At 38.0% G+C, this 20,476-nt stretch overlaps 2 protein-coding genes across 2 annotated transcripts in view; one reads left to right on the forward strand and one right to left on the reverse strand.

Moving 5' to 3' along the window:
• The window catches only part of LOC140144183 (uncharacterized), a 47,213-nt gene extending 41,346 nt beyond the window's left edge, over positions 1-5,867 (reverse strand). Inside the window, exon 1 of the mRNA XM_072166009.1 lies at positions 5,720-5,867. Within this exon, the coding sequence (XP_072022110.1) occupies positions 5,720-5,798 (79 nt within the window). The 5' untranslated portion in view covers positions 5,799-5,867. The remainder of the gene's footprint in view (positions 1-5,719) is intronic.
• A 6,743-nt stretch (positions 5,868-12,610) lies between these two features.
• LOC140144164 (uncharacterized) lies at positions 12,611-19,282 on the forward strand. The gene is made up of 3 exons (XM_072165988.1): positions 12,611-12,938; positions 17,895-18,003; positions 18,658-19,282. The coding sequence occupies exons 1-3, from the start codon at positions 12,662-12,664 to the stop codon at positions 18,962-18,964; spliced, it is 693 nt and encodes a 230-aa protein (XP_072022089.1). The 5' UTR covers positions 12,611-12,661; the 3' UTR covers positions 18,965-19,282.
• The last annotated feature ends 1,194 nt before the right edge of the window (positions 19,283-20,476 follow it).

Genomic DNA, 20,476 nt, shown 5'->3' on the forward strand with positions numbered 1-20,476 from the left:
ATCTGCTTAAAACATTAATGTGTATTATAATAGAGCTACCATTATTTATATTGTTGAATTCTCAAGCGCATAGAGACAATTAATACGAGCGTCCTATGATACATACACAATACATAAAATCGATTTTTGATCTTCGGCATTACTCGGTGACCTCCGATAAAACGCCCAATAACGCCGGTCAGTTAAAAAAAATGCTTAAGTACATGCCCTATTGAGATAAGCAATCCTTTTGTGATATGTCCATTCATCCATATAATAATAGCAATCAGATTTTTAGATGGATGTTTTACACAGTGATTGGAGAAGAAGCTATGTAAATAATCAAAAGTACATGTCTACAAATTGACAAGGACAACTCCTTTTGTCAAAATTGTTTTCACCTATTGCTCAGTATGTTAATTAATCCGATTAATTACGTAATTTCGCCAGCGTATGATATATCAGTACTAATATGTAGGCCCAAGGAGGTTAGATATAGAAAGAAGAGGAAATAGATTACGTATCGCATATTGGTCCTTTGTGCCTATTAGAGTTTCCGCGCCAAGGGGAGGAAGAAAAAAAGGAAGGAGGGGGGAGGAGAGAGAGGGAGAGGGAGACCGATGGAGTCACAGGGCTCTAAATTACATAGGCGTAGATCGGGGGGGTAAATGCCACAATATTTTGCCAGGGGGATGGTCAATATAATCACCCCCCCAATATTGACGCCTGTGTATTGGTTTGTGTCGAAATTAACCTCATATTTGGCCATTTTATAGCCACAAAATGCCATTTTTAGCGCTTTGCGCGAATTTATTCCACTTTTGTCCCATATTTCACCAGTTTAGTTTCAATAGGCCTATGCTAAAATTTTCGCGCGCATTTGTACCATAAGATTCACTGTAATGGGTACTTTTAAAAAATCCTAACCTAACCTAAACATAACTTTAACCCTTAGATTGGAGCTCTACTAGAAGTAAAAATATAGATAGTGAACGAATTTAGTATTTCTATATCTATGTGAGAATGATACAATAGAGGCCCTGCATGAAATTATTGATTGGCTCCAAACAAAGGTTTTCAACCGGTGTCCTTCACCGTAGTTATGGCGGAGTGCAGTCCATTCAATCAAATGTTGTCATCAACCTATTTGATCGTAGTGCAGGATTATGTGTGTGAGACGAACTGTCACGGTAGATTGCAATCATGCTTTTGTTGAATGCATTTGAGTAGTCCGCCATATTTACGGGATGATACGTCGCATGCAAGGCCTCTATATGACATGATGAACATAGTCATTGATGCATCAGTTTTAAAATAGACTAGGCGGTTACCCATATTTGGCGGTTCTCGGCTGGGCGCGATTACCAGGCTGATGGTGACATGCCCATCTGACAATTTTTACTAATTTGACCTCAGATGACCCCAGGGTGACATTGGATGACCCCAAAATGACCTAAACTTATAACTCTAAATGTTGACTGTACCTACCAAGTTTCATGCCCATATATGAGCTTTTACTAATTTGACCTCAGATGACCCGTGGTGACCTTGGATGACCCCAAAATGACCTTCAAAAAATGCTGCTTTAAATGTTGACTGTACCTACCAAGTTTCATGCCCATACGACACTTTTTAGTAATTTGACCTTAGATGACCCCTGGGAGGGGACCCCGTGGTCAGATGACTTAACGAACATAAACATCTTCTTGCCAGCACAGAACTATACCCACCCACCGAGTTTGAGCCCCGTAGGACCTAGTTTCATGCCCATATGACAGTTTTTAGTCATTTGACCTCAAATGACCCATGGGAGGGAGCCCCGCGGGGTCGGACGACTTAACGAACATAAACATCTTCTTGCCAGGTCAGAACACCACCCACCCACCGAGTTTGAGTCCTGTACGACCTAGTTTCATGCCCATATGACAGTTTTAGTCATTTGACCTCAAATGACCCCTGGGAGGGGCCCTGGGTCGGATGACTTAACGAACATAAACATCTTCTTGCCAGGACAGAACGTCACCCACCCACCGAGTTTGAGTCCCGTACGACCTAGTTTCATGCCCATATGACAGTTTTTAGTCATTTGACCTCAAATGACCCCTGGGAGGGGGCCCTGGGGTCGGATGACTTAACGAACATAAACTTCTTCTTGCCAGGACAGAACTACACCCACCCACCGAGTTTGAGCCTCGTACGACCTAGTTTCATGCCCATATGACAGTCTTTAGTCATTTGACCTCAAATGACCCCTGGGAGGGGGGGGGCCGGGGTCGGATGACTTAACGAACATAAACTTCTTCTTGCCAGGACAGAGCTACACCCACCCACCGAGTTTGAGCCCCGTACGACCTACGACGGCCTCACATTAGCAGTCACAGACAAAACCTAAATCTACAGAATATATCCATTACTCGTTGTTACTCGAAAGAGCTCAAAATAAATAACTTAGAAAATTTTCTTGATGTCCTTTAACATGTTTTCATAGTTAACCATCGTTAGCCATGGAAATCTATCATGAGAACTGACCGGTGACTAAGTCCGATTTATTGGGACGTTTATCGGCAGTCAACGAGTAATGAGTGGACTACTGAGCATAGCATGATGTTTGGTTGCCTGTGAGTGCATAATTGATATGTTGATAACATATCTAATAATGTTGTAGAATCAAAATCTTCATTATATGGACCACATTGAAGTCAAAGTAATTATCTATCCTATGCTGTATCGTTTTATGGATAAAATTGACTCAAAATGTTATTGATGATATTATTGCTATCTTTAACATCAGTTTTGTCTTTTCAACGGGAAAATCCGATTGAAAATAAAGTTTTTAGGGCTAGCTATAATATTGAACAATATATCCCATATTTTGACATGCACTTATAGAAAATAAATAAATTATTGTCTTACTTTATAAATTATAAATACTGTAAAATGACACATAACTAAAGTGAGGCCAATTTCTATCTTTTTTATTTGATTCATAAAATTACATTCAACAAAATGATTGAAGACTGAGAAAACACACAATGCAGACTATTACAGAATGGAGCAGGTAAGATGCCATGTCCATAGCTTTGCAGGAGTTTCGGACTAACAATCAACACATTCAAAAAATACAGTTTAAATGTGAAGATTGTAGTGAATGATCAGTCCTTTATCATGTGCTTGCCACTATCTACTTTATAGTAAACTATACATTGCGAAATAATATAAAATCATTTTAAAATAAAATGTGCATGTAAGTTGAGTTTACATAGCGAATTAACTAACAACTGCAGTGTATTTCTTGATTTTAATAACAAGCATGGGTAAAAAGCAGTAAAGACAAAAATGCAGAACAATTTGGAGTAATGAGTTGACAGGAGTTATAGGAGTTAATGTTTTTTGCTGTTTCAGTGTGCATGTTCTCGCCATTGATGGTTTGGTGAACTGTCATGTAACATGGATGTAAGCGTGATCCTAAAAAATGCCTTTCACGGTGACCCAAACTATTGACAAGACCTCTTCTGCATTGAGGCTGGCCTTCCCTTTTAAAGGGAATTTTTATTTCACCAAAAACGGAGCATTGTTGCCCAAATTTAACCTCACAATTCTAAATAGGGACGTGTATATACCTTTATATACTTTAGACCATCAACAATGATCAATTTAGCAGCTGTGAGGCCATTCCATGGATAAGACCAACCTTCTGGACAAAATACGCATTGTGTATAAAACAGCGATGTTGAAAGTAAAATTTGATAGTAATCTTTTTGTACAATTTCTACTATTTTCATGAAAATTCGGATTAAAAAAACCCCCTATACCCCTGCAGACCTTATAGAATTGGCAGAATTATTCTTTAAAATGTACTCAGTCTTGGTCTTCAAACAAGCAACCTATTTCATACAGAATTTTTGACCTGAACATTTTTCCGAATTTCATCACTTAGCCTACTAGTAATACTTACCAAAATCTGAATAATTCTCAAATTCTCAATCATCAAAATTCAGATTTGGTCATTGTCATAGATATGTTAACATAGCCTGCTAATGGTTCAGCCGAAAGCCATCTCAATTTATATAATGACAGTATATAAATTAGCTATATGTATTTGAATGGGGCTTTATTTCGTCAATACTACCGTTTTCTTCGGTTTTTTTGCCAAATTTTTCATTTCAAATATAACAAATGATAATTTGAACGACTTATCATTTAACTTTTAAAGCAAGTAACAATATTAATTTCTTTACACTTCGCTGGGATCACTGAATGGGTCTTTAATACATATAATAATAAAGGCCTACATTTTGGAATTTCTTTCCGTGCCAAATAAAATGAAAGATCTAAAGAATATTTAACCTTTTTACAGAGTACGCGAACTTGGTATATATACAAATGACGGTATTATTAGGAAAGTTACAATCACAGGAAAGAATTTTGTTTGGATTCGCTTCCGTGAGGTCATCATGGTTGAAATAATGCCTCAGTGTTCAGAGTTTGATGATGGATGAAATATAGCAAATTTGTAACTAAAAATGACATTTCACACAGTTATCATTTTGTTCAACCATTAAATTAGTCTGTATAACTCATCATGATAATTACTGACGCAACCATGATTGTATATATTATCAGTGATTATTGTTAAGTATGAGTCTGGGTAACCTTTTTTTTTAAATTAGTTTAAATGAAGTATCATTTTCGTTTAATAATTATTGCTAAAGTCAGGTTTCGATTGCGTTTTTCATAATCACATTTTATTGACTTAATACAATAGAATTTCATTTTCAGCAAGCAAGCCCATATTGAAATAGTGCTTCGTGTATTTTGATTAATTTCTTTCAACAAGAGTCATTATGTGTGATTGTAATTTGTATGCATTGTCCGAAACATTCAAATACATTATGTGGAGAAGAATGGCTCATACAGAATTGGTTATTTAAAAGGGCATTTCGTGATCCACAGCATTATTTACCACCCCCCCCCCTCCCCACTTATCTCAAAGCTGAGACTTTTACTAGAAACATGGCTACATATGTACACAAATTTTCTTGCATATTCGTTAGCAAAAATAAATTGAATTACGTTCTGGTGTAGGTACCAGAAGGAAATTAATACACATTGTCTATCATAACATGATCATGCATAACTCACAAAGGCAAAATCGTAAGCTTTTTTCGTGTAAATCTACTACAAAATGTCATAAAAAAAGAGGATAGGCCTACTAGGATCATAAAATACTTCTTTTGAGAGAAAAATCACAGCGGAGAACCGGGAAATCACGGCGGAGCAATGAACAGAACACGCCAGAGTGGTTCTTTACAATATAGTTCTTTGAAAGAGTGAAAAATGTCAAACTCTTGCAATTAGGCCTACTTTTTAGAGTTATGGAGTTTGGAATGCATAAATACTCACTCTTTTGGTTCGTTCTCTTACATTTCAGAGTAACGGAAGAATAACTCAGCTTGAATATTGACTAAATGGTCAATGCAATAATTTAAGACTAATATATTGTAAATAATGCAAATTGGTGTTAATTCGGTTTTGCCAAAGATAACCATCGTGCAAATTGGATAGCTCAGGTTAAAATTATATTTTACGCATTGTATATCCATGTCCAAAATTACAAGCAGCATCAGCAAAACAATAAAACAGTAACCGTATTTCTGTTCCCAACAGATTCTATCTATCTTATCAGTGCTATCGATACAAATCACCATTGCACAGACGTCCAGCGCCTGTAGGCACTTACCTGTGATCTCGCTATAAAATAATATCACTATAAAGAAAACGGAATTCCAATAAACTCGATAAGTTGATATACCATCCATGATTTAAGTTCCAAATTAAATTCCAGTGGTTAATTAATTTCACTAATAAAGATCCATCCAGGTTGCTGGTTTGCTCTCTTAGTTTGAACTGATACAGTGTTGTGATTTCTCCTGTGTTTTTATGTTGAGTTTTGGTTGGTGCGGGTTTGGTTCTGTGACGTTTGTGGCTTCGTATTTCCGCATGCGCCTAGACTCTGAATCAACCTGTACCTTGCTTGTGGGTTTGCAACTTCCATACAAGGTTGCTATAATATATTCCAGAAAAATATGGTTACCAATAATAGTTTTGTTTTAAAGCCATTATTGTAACATTTCCATACAAAATAGATTTAGGATTTCTTTCCTAAAATGTTAGCTTTTATTATCAGATATGCCCCTTTCAATTCTGAGCCGAACAAGTGAGTTAAAGCAAATAAAATTGGGACTTCTACCGGGGATTTCTACCAACGCCGATGTGGCCAATGCGTGTTACTCCGTCGGTCGTGCTACGGTACGATCTTTTGATGTGTGTATGACCGTCCCGAACGCATGCATGTACGTACTGTTTTATGAACATCGCGTAAGCGTTCTACTAATATTTATATCGTAATAATTAAACGACGGTTCCTGCGTTTTATTCAAAATCTCCGTCGAAAAACTACACCTGATTTTTGCAGGGTAGGCCTATGTTAGATTAATAAAGTAAAATAAATATAATCGTCTAAAAAACAGAATTTTGAAAAATATTGAGCAAATGTTACAATATGAAAAATGCAGAAATAGATAATGGACAATTCTTGCGAACTGTACTCAGAAATGAGGGTTCTAGGGTCTTAAAGGAGTATTTCGTGATCCTAGCATCTTCTTTTTCAGTAGATATCCACGAAAAAAAGCTTATTTCCAAAATTTCAGTTGATTCCGATTTTGCGTTTGCGAGTAATATGCATGATTATTTGTATTACACTGCTCCATAGACAATGTGTTGTAATTTCGTTCTGGTATACCAGAACGAAATTCAAATTCCACGATATCTTTGCTAAACGAATTAATCTGCAAGAAATATTTTGTACATAAACATTATGTAGCCAGAGGTTTCCAATGATATAAAAATCTCAACTTTTTTGGAGAAAAGTGACTAGTGGGGGATGATGCTGTGGATCACGAAATGCCCTTTTAAGGAACCATTGTTTGTCTATTATATGGAACCCGTAAGACGAAAAGGTTGTTTAAATTGAAAGAACCCCTTTATGTTCTTAAAAAGTGTTATTTAACCCACATTAGAACCATTTTTGGTTGAGGTCCGAAGTTGAGGGTTTCATAATTGTAAAGGACACGTTTTATAACCTTCGTTTTTAGATTTGACGTATTTCGATTTTGAATGAAAAGTTCCACATTTTTCTGAAAGCCAGTATAAAATTTATAGCTATATGCACTAACGGCCTATCTGTCATACAGAACTCGTTTACTCCACTTCGCCCGCCGCTAGATTTAAGTATGAAGTGCATTTCCACCGGAAAAGTTGTGTTTAAGGACATCCGGAGTGTCTACTGGCTATTTATGTTTACGTGTTATTTATCTGTTGGTGTTGATGGTACAGAGAGTATAAATAATAATTATTACACGCAATGTGAAATGTCAAACGGACACAGACAAATAAAGGATAGCTTGTGAGCATGTGACCCGTTTTCACAAAACATAGTACAGTTTTGTCCACGACAAATTCACCATGACCTTTTCAGCCATAAACCCGCTTAGTGAAGATTAAACCGAGATATGCAGTACTAAACCATTATAGTAATCTATTGCCCATTACCACGTGATAATATTAATTCAACGAGCGATCGAATTGTCCCCTACGGTCGACTAATCCGATCGATAATGTCGCTATTGATATGTACGGACGGAGCTCCACTGACCGAGTTTTTTTTCACTGGTTTGCTGTCATTTACTCATCAAGGCGGTCCCCCGTTATTATAAGGACTATGCTAATGATTTAAAGATTGACATGTAGAGAATAAACCATACTTGATTCACAGAGTGAGTACTAAATTTGTACCTATTACGATTTCGTGACACCAATTTTCCAAATACGACCAAGCCAGGGTTGCCCAGTGAAGCAAAATGTGCATTGGAATAAAACGGGAATTTGGACAGATGGTAGGATTTCTTTCTCATACAAATGTATGGTTCCCCCGTTATTAAAGCTTGTACCGGGTTGAAAATACAGATATTTTGAAAAGAATAAGTAATTGAAACGAAGAGCGCTACTAGTAGGGGTCAATTGCCTATTGTGAGTGCCCCTGTGTTGTGTGCATACATGTAGTTAACAATAACTGCATGATGTATAATGTCGGCAGACTTTGAGATAAATGCCTTTAACAGTGGTCTTAACCCTGGAATCAGTGAAACTTTTGGTCCTCATAACTTCGAACTTTGTTGGTCTAAAGTATACTTAGGCCTATGGCAGTTTTAAAAGTTATAATTTTAAAGCCCGGTGGGTTCAGTCTTCACTGACAATGTGTACGCATGATGGTTCCAAATAGGGGTACTTTTCAAGAGATGTCCGCGGAATTTTCGAGGACAAAATTGTTCGCGATTGTCCAAATTAGGGGTGTTTTGGAGCAACATTGTCCTTGAAATGAAAAAATAGGGTGTATTTCTGGACTTTCGTCCGCGTTTTACCGCTATAGTTTTCGTTATTGGCCTCATTTCCCCGTGAAATAGGGGGAAAATTCAAAAGCGTCCTTGAAATGGTAAAAATAGGGGTATTTATTTCTGAAAAATGTCCTTGATTCCTCGAGATAAGGGGGTGAAATGAAAATGCATCCTCAAAATGATAAAAATAGGGGAGGTATTTGGGGGCAAATTTTCCTTGATTTCGCGCAAAATAGGGGGTAAAATTGCTGCAAATGTCCTCGATTCCCCGTGAAATAGGGGTCATTTTCAAATCCTGGAACGGTCATACGTCCTACCTTTAAATACAAACTGAACCCACCGGGTTTTAAAGCTCAGTATCTATTTTTGTCAATATTTCAAATTATTTCAAGCCTGATAGCTACAAGTTCCGCGGTTAATGGAACTGGGTCACAGATGATATAAGTATACCAACTGCCGCTAAGCTTTGGACGAGACACGCCTATAGGGTAGACCTACCTGATCATAGTGAATCATGCATAGGGCCTATGTGATACAATATGAGTCAAACAAAATCAGGCTTGGAAGAAGACGCACAAAAATCGTTCTAAATGGCCACAGAGTTAAAAGTTGTTGGCTATTATGAATAATAATGATAATAATAATCAAAAGTTTGGTTTATTTATTCCATATCCACCCAACTTTTCTCTGAGTTCGTAAATAATCTGCGCGGACAATCAATCAATTAATCAATCATCCAGGATCAATCAATCAATCAATCAACAATCAATCAATCAATCAATAAATCAATAAATCAATCAATCATCAATCAACATCAATCAACCAAATGAATCAATCAACATTCAAACATATCAATCAATTCCGCAATCAATCAATCAACATATCAATCAATCAATCAATCAATCAATCCACCCATCAATCAATCAATCCGCCAATCAATCATTCAATCAACCAACTTGTCACTCACTCACTCAATCAATAAAAGACCTTATGAAGAATCGCTTGCTCCTTCCCCCTCAGCTCCCCCCTTTTTTTTCTTGCCCCTCCCCCAATTTTACCCTCCCCAGGACTCATAATTACTGCACAACTCATCGATCGATCAATCAATCAATCAATCAATCAACTAGTCACTCACTCACTCAATCAATCAATAAGGGCTGTGCAATAATTATCAGCCCCGGGGCGTAAAATTTCTGAACGGCTCGCCAAAATCGCTTGCCCCCCCTCTCGGCCCGCCAAAATTCATTGCCCCCCTTGAACATGCCACATTTTTTTTGAGCTTTTTGGGATCCCAAATTCCAAACTTTAAATGGTCTAGATGTAGGCCTATGTTGCGAGCGCAGCGAGCAGGAAAATTTGCATATTTAAGCGTTTCCGTACCGTTTTCCTAAGCCTTTTTAAAGCATTTTATTAAAAAGGCGCCCCGTGAATGCGTGCCAAAATCGCTTCCCCCCCCTCTCGGCTTGCCAAAATTGCTTGCCCCCCTTTCGTCTCGCCAAAATTTCTGGCCCCCACCCCCAATTTTACCCTCCCCAGGGCTCATAATTATTGCACAGCCCTAAAAGACCTTGATGAAGAATCGCTTGCTCCTTCCCTCTCAGCTTCCCCCCCTTTTTTTTTTTTTTTCTTGCCCCTATCCCCCAATTTTACCCTCCCCAGGACTCATAATTACTGCACAACTCATCGATCGATCAATCAATCAATCAATCAATCAACTAGTCACTCACTCACTCAATCAATCAATAAGGCTGTGCAATAATTATCAGCCCCCCGGGGGGGTAAAATTTCTGAACGGCTCGCCAAAATCGCTTGCCCCCCCTCTCGGCCCGCCAAAAACGGCTTGCCCCCCCCCTCTCGGCCCGCCAAAAATTCTTTGCCCCCCTTGAACATGCCAAATTTTTGGGATCCCAAATTCCAAACTTTAAATGGTCTAGATGTATGTTGCGAGCGCAGCGAGCAGGAAAATTTGCATATTTAAGCGTTTCCGTACCGTTTTCCTAAGCCTTTTAAAGCATTTTATTAAAAGGCGCCCCGTGAATGCGTGCCAAAAATCGCTTCCCCCTCTCGGCTTGCCAAAATTGCTTGCCCCCCCCTTTCGTCTCGCCAAAATTTCTTGCCCCCACCCCCAATTTTACCCTCCCCAGGGCTCATAATTATTGCACAGCCCCTAAAAGACCTTGATGAAGAATCGCTTGCTCCTTCCCTCTCAGCTTCCCCCTTTTTTTTTTTCTTGCCCCTATCCCCAATTTTACCCTCCCCAGGACTCATAATTACTGCACAACTCATCGATCGATCAATCAATCAATCAATCAATCAACTAGTCACTCACTCACTCAATCAATCAATAAGGCTGTGCAATAATTATCAGCTTCGGGGTAAAATTTCTGAACGGCTCGCCAAAATCGCTTGCCCCCCTCTCGGCCCGCCAAAATCGCTTGCCCCCCCTCTCGGCCCGCCAAAATTCTTTTTGCCCCCCCTTGAACATGCCAAATTTTTGGGATCCCAAATTCCAAACTTTAAATGGTCTAGATGTAGGGTAAATTGGGGTAAATGGAACGCTTAAGCAATAAATCACTTTCTGTGGTCAGGAGGGTATCCATATATGATTTTTGTTTGTTTCAATAAGTAGATAATATGTTTTTACAACTTGTTTTAACAGATAAACTCCCATTTTATGGCTTTGTTTCTTGTATCGGTCCAAATACATGCATGGTCATAGTGTTCCAGTTACCCCAACAAATTGGGGTAAATGGAACAGTGGGATGGGTAATTGGAACAAGGGGCATTACTTGCAAGGAGCCTATATTCATAGCTATATTTACATTGAAAAGACATCCGAATATTTTATTTAACATATATTTTGTGACTAAACAAAAGATTAACAAAAATAATTTTGTTTTCATGTTTTTTTTATAAACATGGTAAAATACCACGTAAAAATACACTTTCTCTCGGTACATAACAGAAAAAATGGTTTTTAGATTTTTAAAAAATGAATAGGAGGCCTAATCTACCATGAATTAGTTATTTGTATTATATAATTTCATAATAATTAAACCAATAAGTAAAAAAAATATTAACATGTTATTATATATTTGAAGTCAGTCAACCGTGTTCCATTTACCCCAAGTGGATCTGTTGTGGGGTAAATGGAACACCAAACTAATTAATTAGCTAATTTGCATATTAATTTGCATAATTTCATCATTAAAATCTGCTATTTTATTGTTTAAAACATTTATGTTATTGTAGATAACAAACATATTGCCAATATTGTAAGACAACTCTCAGCACAACATTCAAATATTTAGGAATCAATACCCTTAAATTAGTAATGTTCACTGAACCGTAGCACCAGTTCATGGTCAGTGACAACATTTGAGATTTTCTTCCACTCAAATACCGAGTAAACCCACGCTTGGGGTATGAAACGAAAGCAGAACGTATGGCGTTGGGGTAAATGGAACACTCGGTATGATGTTGCCCAATTTTTTTCTTGATTGAGGGAATTGTATTCTCAGCGTTCCATTTACCCCACCGTTCCATTTACCCCAATTTACCCTATGTTGCGAGCGCAGCGAGCAGGAAAATTTGCATATTTAAGCGTTTCCGTACCGTTTTCCTAAGCCTTTTTAAAGCATTTTATTAAAAAGGCGCCCCGTGAATGCGTGCCAAAAATCGCTTGCCCCCCCTCTCGGCTTGCCAAAAATTGCTTGCCCCCCCCCCTTTCGTCTCGCCAAAAATTTCTTGCCCCCCCAATTTTACCCTCCCCAGGGCTCATAATTATTGCACAGCCCCAAAAGACCTTGATGAAGAATCGCTTGCTCCTTCCCTCTCAGCTTCCCCCTTTTTTTTCTTGCCCCTATCCCCCAATTTTACCCTCCCCAGGACTCATAATTAGGTCCTACTGCACAACTCACGGGACAACCCCCCCACCAAAAAAAAAAAAGTAAAATATACCGGACAGAGCATGTATTTTTAAAGGAAATTTTGACTAATTGATTGACTTTAAACCTCATTCCTATATGCGTTGAATGTCTCTGCTAAACGACCTGTGCGTGTGCACATTGAAACGCTGTCCGTGAATGTTTACGTTGTAGCCAGTCCAAACTAGAAATGAAACTATCAGTGCAGAATTTGGAAACCTCGGCTGACCTGTCACACACTAAGTCGCTTTATCTGTACGTGTTGACATTGTGTATTTGTTCAACATTGTTTACCTTTTCACCATGGTTGAACTGAATAGCGTCAAAGTCGATTCTAAAAATAGTTTCTTTGACAGCATGGCTGCCATTAAAGGTGGCCAAAAATTGTCTTATTACATTCGTTTCATCATGATTGGTGATTCTGGGACGGGCAAAACAACTCTGCTACTTCGCTACATACACGAAGATACGGAAGGCGAGTTTCGACTGAGTGATAAACCTGTCCATACGGTAGATTCTAAATCTAAAATGATATTTAGACAGGGCAAGAATATTAGAGTGGAAATCCAAGATACAGCAGGTATGTAGGCTACATACACGTACCGTAAACAGGGGCGGATTTAGAGGGGGCGCAGCCGGCGCGCCCCCTCTATTTTTTGCCTAGCAAAGGCGCCGCCCAACTTAAAATACAAAAATGAAAGAAATTAAAAAAATGAACAAATTCGGCCATGAGCAGCAAACAATGGGCCAAAACCGTTGAGTTTTCGAGGGGGTAACCCCCTTAACACCCCATTTTTTCATCGTTGACCAAAAGGCGCCCCCTCTATCAAAAATTCCTGGATCCCGGATCCGCCCCTGGTATACGTCCATGCAATCATAGTTCATCATTCATAGTACTGTCAACTCGCATGCTCATCTCATGGTCTCAACATCATTAAAATTCCAGTATGTGTGATGCAAGCGGGGGAGGCACATACCCTTTTCCCTGGGTGCTACCCTTCTAAGGGTCGTCGAATTGATCAATTCAGCGTTGCGTCGATTCTGCGCACCTCCAAGGTAGGGAGTTCGGCGAAATACGGTATGGGGGAATTCCTATCTGAACGCATGGGGAAATACCCTTTCAAAAAATCGTTGTTTAGCATGGAAATTTTCATTGAAAATGCATCTAAAAAATTACAAGTAGTTTTGAATATATTTCCTTTCATTTACCATCGCCTTTTTTACATTTAATTGTAATTTACCTTACAAAAAAAATTGTAAAATCAGCTGACTGTGGCGTAAATTCGGTTCCGTGATTTCACTAAGCGCCGCCATTTTGAAATTTAACCGATGTGTTTGTTGTCATTAAAATCCATTTGTTTTCTCTTGTTTGACCCGGAAATACTTCATGTTTGGTATAATTTTGAAGCTTAGAAAATAGGGAACAATAATATTGGGTCAAATTCATGCGCAGTATCTCAGGGTTGACGTCATATCAACAGATTCAGGGATAGACGAAAAAGTTCGAAATTTTTTCGTAATTTTTGCGTGGAAACTCATCAAATTTTGTATCACAGACTTGCAGTCACCACGAGTCACCCATATAAAGATAAAATTAAACCATTTCTACTTCATAATATCATGTTACCTTTCCAATATGAGCTGCCGCAAAATGCAAGATCAGGGTTTTCCACAGTATGTGGAATCAAGAATGTTGAAAAAAGCTTAACATTTAGTCTCTTTACCAGTCGTTTTTTGTGTAAATAATTATTTTGGTACTCATGATCTGCCGCATGACTGAAGCATGATGGGATAAGAAGTGTTTACGGTGTAACGTAATTTATCAGTTGTGTGTAGTACCATCACTCATGCACTCTTCCCATAATGCATTGCGGTGCATTATGTGAACTCAAAGTAAGCATGCAAGGGATTTTTCAAAATGTTTTTAAAAATGCATAGGGCAGAAAATATAATAGTCATAAGAAAAATAAATATAATTTGTGCTTTATTGATTTTTATTTATTGAGATTTCTTTTTCATTATCTATTAAAGGGCATTTGTGATGGATGGCCTCATCCTCCACTTTTCTCCAAAAAAGTTGAGATTTTTATACCATAGGAAAGCTCTGGACTACATAATGTTATGTCCAAAATATATCTTGCAGATTCATTAGAAAAGAAAAAATATCATCAAATGTGTATTACGTTGTGAAATGAAATTAAAACACAGTAAAAAAATGGAGCAGTCTAATGCACACATACATGTATAATCATGCATATGATATTGCATAACTCGAAAACGCAAAATCTGTATTACCTGAAATTTTGGGAGTCGGTTTTTTTCGTGGATATCTACTGAGAATTGTCATAACAAGTGGATGCTAGAATCACAAAATACCCATTTTTCACTCTCTTGGCCATATAATTTTCTTTATTTTTCCATCACAACAAAATCAGAGATGCCGCTCTTATATATTTTCACCCCGTTTTGAGACTTTTTATTCTAAATTTACGCACTATTTCAGGTTTTCAGACTTTCCAAGTGGTACTTAGTGGCATCTCTGCATAATATTCTTTTAAAAAATATAAAAAAAATGCAATATGGGATGCTGAAACAAACTTTTCTTGGCCTTAAATTAAATGAGACACTGAACACAAAGTCGTAAGTTAAATGAGACACTTTGAAACAAAGCTTTTTATTAAACTTGTATTGTCTAAATTTCTTTATTTTTGCATGGTTGGTCAACAGCTCATTTTCCGCATGCACACTGGTGTACTGCCATTGCACTTGCAGTTGGTGCTTTGCACTGAACTGCAGTTTGTCTGTGATCCAGCTTGAATCTTGATCTGCATTCAGAAATAAAGCAAAATGATTAGTTTGATATAAAGTTAGCATAATAATGTTCATTTATGTTCACAATTCTCAACACATTTTTGAACAAACGTTAATCCATAATGGTTCAACCTATTAAATCACTTTAAACAATAATGGTAAGAGCATTTGATGCTCTTTGAAATACCTAATACCATGGTGTTTTGGTTTTAGAATACAGCTTGTTACCAATATTATTAAGGAAATGCAAACCCAAGTTTGCTGCCGCACTCAAATGTACAGACACTTTATGTGTACCAAAGCAACTTCTAATGGCCATAACTCCACCATACTTAAAGCTATTGAGCTCATTTTTCACCATTCTCTTAGTTTTTCAACACTCTTTCCAGTGATACCAAACTTGTTAATGTTCTATGAAAAAATCCAATTTCCACCGAACTCCCTATCCAAGGGCCAAGCGATGAAAGTCAAAATTTTTGCAATACACTCACAAAGTCAAAGAAGGCTGACCAATACTCCCTAAAAGTAAATAATATCATGAGCCCATAAAATTTGATAGTTGAAGTTACTTATTATTTGAATCCATCAGTATTTTCAAAATTACCAAGATATAAAACAAGAAGACGACTTGAACTTAGACTTGAGCACTAGGTCCATTGCGGATTGAATACCATTGCATAAATAATACTTCTTGTAGTAAGGATCCGGCCGAGTACACATCCCTCGACGCCTTCAAGCTAGCGCTGAGGGGTCATCTCCTGGTGTAGCTTGACATCCGCTTTTTAATCAGCACTGTACATTTTGTATATATATTGTCACAAACCGCTCACGGAACTGATGGAAGTATCACTGTGCCTTCTTGAGCTCAAGCCACTTTCGGTCCTGCCGGGACTCGAACCAATGACCCTGGTGAGCGTGCTAGTGTATAGACCAAAAGGCGACTCAGACTTCATAAAACGCGTCCTCTCGCCTTACTTCCTGGATTCACTGCCAGCCAGCCATTATACATTGTATGAACGCCTAACCCATTCCGATGGATGGATCCGCATGGTGTTAAGAAACACCAGGATCCCACCGCTGCCGACACCATTTTTGTCACAAACCCCTAACAGAAGTATCCTGCGCCTTCTCGAGCCACTTCCGGTCCTGCCAGGACTCGAACCCACGACCCTGGCGAGTGCGCTACAGCTCAACTGATCATACTTTTCCTACATTCGACCTTGCATGATTTTTGAGTTGACACAGTCATGAAAATAACTATAGATACTTGACAAGACCATTAGTAGCCCAGTTCTGAACCTTTCATTGATCATTCATAACAATAGGTATCTGATGGATCAGTGAAGATAAGAAGGATTATAATTTATCCGTAACCTTGATATTATAGTACATCTCGAGGAAAAAGTGCAATGGAGATGTTTTCATTTTAATGTTTCAAATATCCCGCGCATGAAAATTGAGTATTTAACCCAAAAATGAAAATGGAACAATTTATTGGAAATCTGTTTTAACAGATTTTTTTTACATCTTTTTCTGCACTGTATTAAATACCTAAATTAAGAAATTTGATAAATATTCAAAGAAAATATAGGTCATCCAAAAAATTGTGATTTTTACACATTTTGGGGCAAAAAAGGAAAAATATCAAAATCTGTCTAACAGTTTCATTCATCAAGTCATAACAAACGGCCTACATGCTTAATTTCTAATAAAATATTGAAATTGTGAAAATATAGGTATTTATTGATTTTCATGTTTTTTCTTGCAAATATGCTAATAATATGCAAATTATGAAATTGCAAAATAAAGTTTCTACATAGCATACATCTTTCAAGTATGATGTTCAAAATGACAGACATCAAAAAGAGATTCGATGAAATGTAAAGGTGTAGTAACAATTTTGGCATGGACTGTCTGGTTAGGCAAAGTACGGTAAGTTGAGCTGTAGTGTATAGACCAAAAGAGGACTCCGACTTCCCCATCAGGTCTATAACACTTACGCACTTATACATTTGTACCTCTGTGGCAATGCTCCCCCTCCTCATAAGGCGCGTCCTTGCGCCTTACTTCCTGGACTCACTGCCAGCCATTATATGAACGTCTAACCCATTCTGATGGATGGATCCGCTTGGTGTTAAGAAACACCAGGATCCCACCGCTGCCACCATTTTTGTCACAAACTGCTCACAGAAGTATCCTGCGCCTTCCCGAGCCACTTTCGGTCCTGGGATTAAAAGGCCAGCGCGCTAGTGTATCTAGACCAAAAGTGGACTTCCACGTCAGGTCTATAACACTAATGCACTAAATACCTCTAGTGACAATATTTGCACCTGTTTACATTATACATGTATGTATGTAATTATTGTTCCTGCCTATGCACACACAGAGTGTGTTTTCCTCAGCCATCTGAGGCAGCACTTGTAAAGAAGGAAGGAAGGAATATTTAAAACTACCGCCCCTCTGATGGTCGGGAACAAGTACAGTGGTGTAGCCATCACTTTTTCAGAGGGTGGGCAATGGGGGAAGACAACTTTTAAGGGGGGGGGGGCAAACTTTGATGAAAATTATCAATAATGGGCTAAGCTGCCCCCCCCCCTTCTCCCCTGGCTACGCCACTGATCAAGTAAGATTCAGTAAACAACAAAACAATTCTCTGGGAGGGATGTTAACAACTAATCTAGTATTCAATTATGTTATTTGATAATTAACTGTCTTTTGAATGCAGGCATGGAAAGATATAGGAGCTTAACCAAATCACACTACAACAATGCAATGGGTGCATTATTAGTATTTGATCTCACAGATGAAGGATCATTCCAAAATTTACCAAATTGGTGAGTAATAAAATGGATCATCAATGTTGTTAAAATGGAGTACATTTTAAAAGTAAAATGTTGCAATTTTAAGACAAAAAAGTGGCTTTATAAAAGCCAGCAAAGATGATAGGATGCCTTTTATGGGTTACCTGTGATACCCATCTGGCTAGTGGTCAAAAACGTTAAGTTGGTCATATTGTGTAATAGCCACCCAAATGTAAATACTTGCAAGCATATATTGAATTGAGACATTGCTCCAAACCACTAGTACATATACCTTTGCCCATCAATCAAGTTTAGTGGCCGGCCCAAATTGGGTGACTCATAGTTTTTCCGATGCTTTTTCAAAATGAAGCTTAATTCCTAAAATATATGTCATCAATGCTGATTTCTCCTACATATAATTTTAAACTTGAGGTCAATTTGTGCAAATTGGATCAAGTCATTCATATTTGCAATGGCAGCATCTGGAATTTGTTTCTGGGAGGGCAAAATGTTTGTTGAGAGGGCTAGGAAATGTTAGGAGAAATCCAAAAAATTGACCTAAAACTGTAGCCTTTTTGGTCTAAAAAGTGGAATTTTTTTGATTTCTTCACTTGAATGGAGGGTTAACCACATCCACCTGGCACCGCAACATTTGTAAAATGGCATTTCATTATCTCTATCTTTCAGGCATGATGATCTACGTCGATACGCAGATAGTGATATACAAACAATTCTTGTAGGAACAAGATGTCACAGGAAAGAACATAGAACTGTATCAGAGGAATCTGTGAGACGCTATGCGGAACACATAGAAGTGCCATACATTGAAGTCAGTGGTGAAAGGAACATCAATGTGGACAAATGTTTTGATATGTTGATAGACAGAATTTTTGAGAAGCAACCAGATGTTGTGAAGGAGGAGGTCTCACTTAATCATCAAGATGAGGACAAAGACACGTATACCAGGTTATGTGCACCCTGCTGTTCTAGCTGATGATAAGAAGATGATGAACTGAAGTTTTTTATTTCTTGCCAACTCAAAGAAGCAGAAGGCATATTGGTCTGTTCCATTTGAACCCCCCCTTCCCCCCCACCCTCCCGTGGAAGATTTGGGAATTCCAACCAAATTCAGTTTTAACTATTTCAGATCGAAAACTTTTCATATCAAATCAACCTGAGTGGAAAAGGCATGGAAGGTTATTGGAATTACAAACTAAATTTTCTTTAAAATGGGGTGAGGGTGGCAAATTGTGGCAAATTCTACTAGATTTTTATCATTTTCCACAGTTTTTGCTATTATAGTTGAACTATAGCGTCCTCCTAACGCTTTTTGAAATAAGTAGAAAAAATATGTAATACGAAATGTAAGAGTGTGAAACGGTATGTGTACTGTGTAGCCTTATTTGTTTTACACATCTGAATAATAGTGTCACACATCATTGCGTTTGGTCACAATTGCTCATAAATGAGACCATTAAAAGTTGCATCGGAGTCTATAGGAGTCAACTTATAAAGCAGCAGCAGCAGGCCACTAAGGACAGGCCTATTCATGTGTTTGTTAAGGAATGCCGACTCCTATGGACACAGGTGCAACTTTAGTGTCTTTTTTTACATAATGAACCATTGTGACCGAACGCAATAATATGTGATGCTATAAATTGGTCCAGATGTGTAAAACAAATAAGGCTTCACATACCTTCTTTCATTTTTACATTTTAAAATATTTTGTCCATTTATTTCAAAAAGCGTTATATTTTTAGCGGGAAACTTATAAAAGTTGTGGATCCCACAGTATTAAGATAGTGGTGTCATCTCCCATAAAAGGTTGTGAATTTCAAATGGAACAGCCCTTTTTTCAATGAGGATGTTGTTTAGCTAACAAGAAATAATCCAAAGATACTTGCACCATATATTACCTATTGGTAAGGTGTGTACATCTAAAGAGATTACTTAACAGGGGTGGACCCATGATTTGAAGTTAGGGTGGCATAAAGTGGTCTCCTTCCTTTATTTCTTGCCTTATCTTCTCTGGTAATGTTACAAGGCATTTGCTCTTTAGTGGTTCCACCCAGCCTAGGAGAGTCCTATCTCTGTAAAGCACTGGTCAATGCTAAATTCTGGAATAATTGTGGTATACCCTGTCCACAAGTATAACCCTAACCCTAATCTTAATCCTAAGGCCAGAGCTGCCAACATTTGAATCTTGAAAAAAGGGAGATTTCCTGTTCCAATCAGGGAGATTTGTCAAAATGTGTACATCTTAATGGATGAAACCATTTCCTTTTCAGGGAGATGACCAAAAATTAAGGGTTCTGAAGGTTAAAAAGTAGGGAGTCTCCTGCGAAAAGAGGGAGAGTTGGCAGCTCTGTAAGGCTAATCCTAAAATAAGGGTGTGCAGGGTAAACCAGAATTATACCTAAACCACAGTGTGCGTAGGGTAAACCAGAATTGTACCGAAATTCTACGTAACATCAGAGTGTCACACATGGAGACCAATGTATCTTCA

This window comes from Amphiura filiformis, unplaced genomic scaffold (assembly GCF_039555335.1).
Source record: "Amphiura filiformis unplaced genomic scaffold, Afil_fr2py scaffold_44, whole genome shotgun sequence".
Taxonomy (NCBI): Eukaryota; Metazoa; Echinodermata; class Ophiuroidea; order Amphilepidida; family Amphiuridae; genus Amphiura; species Amphiura filiformis.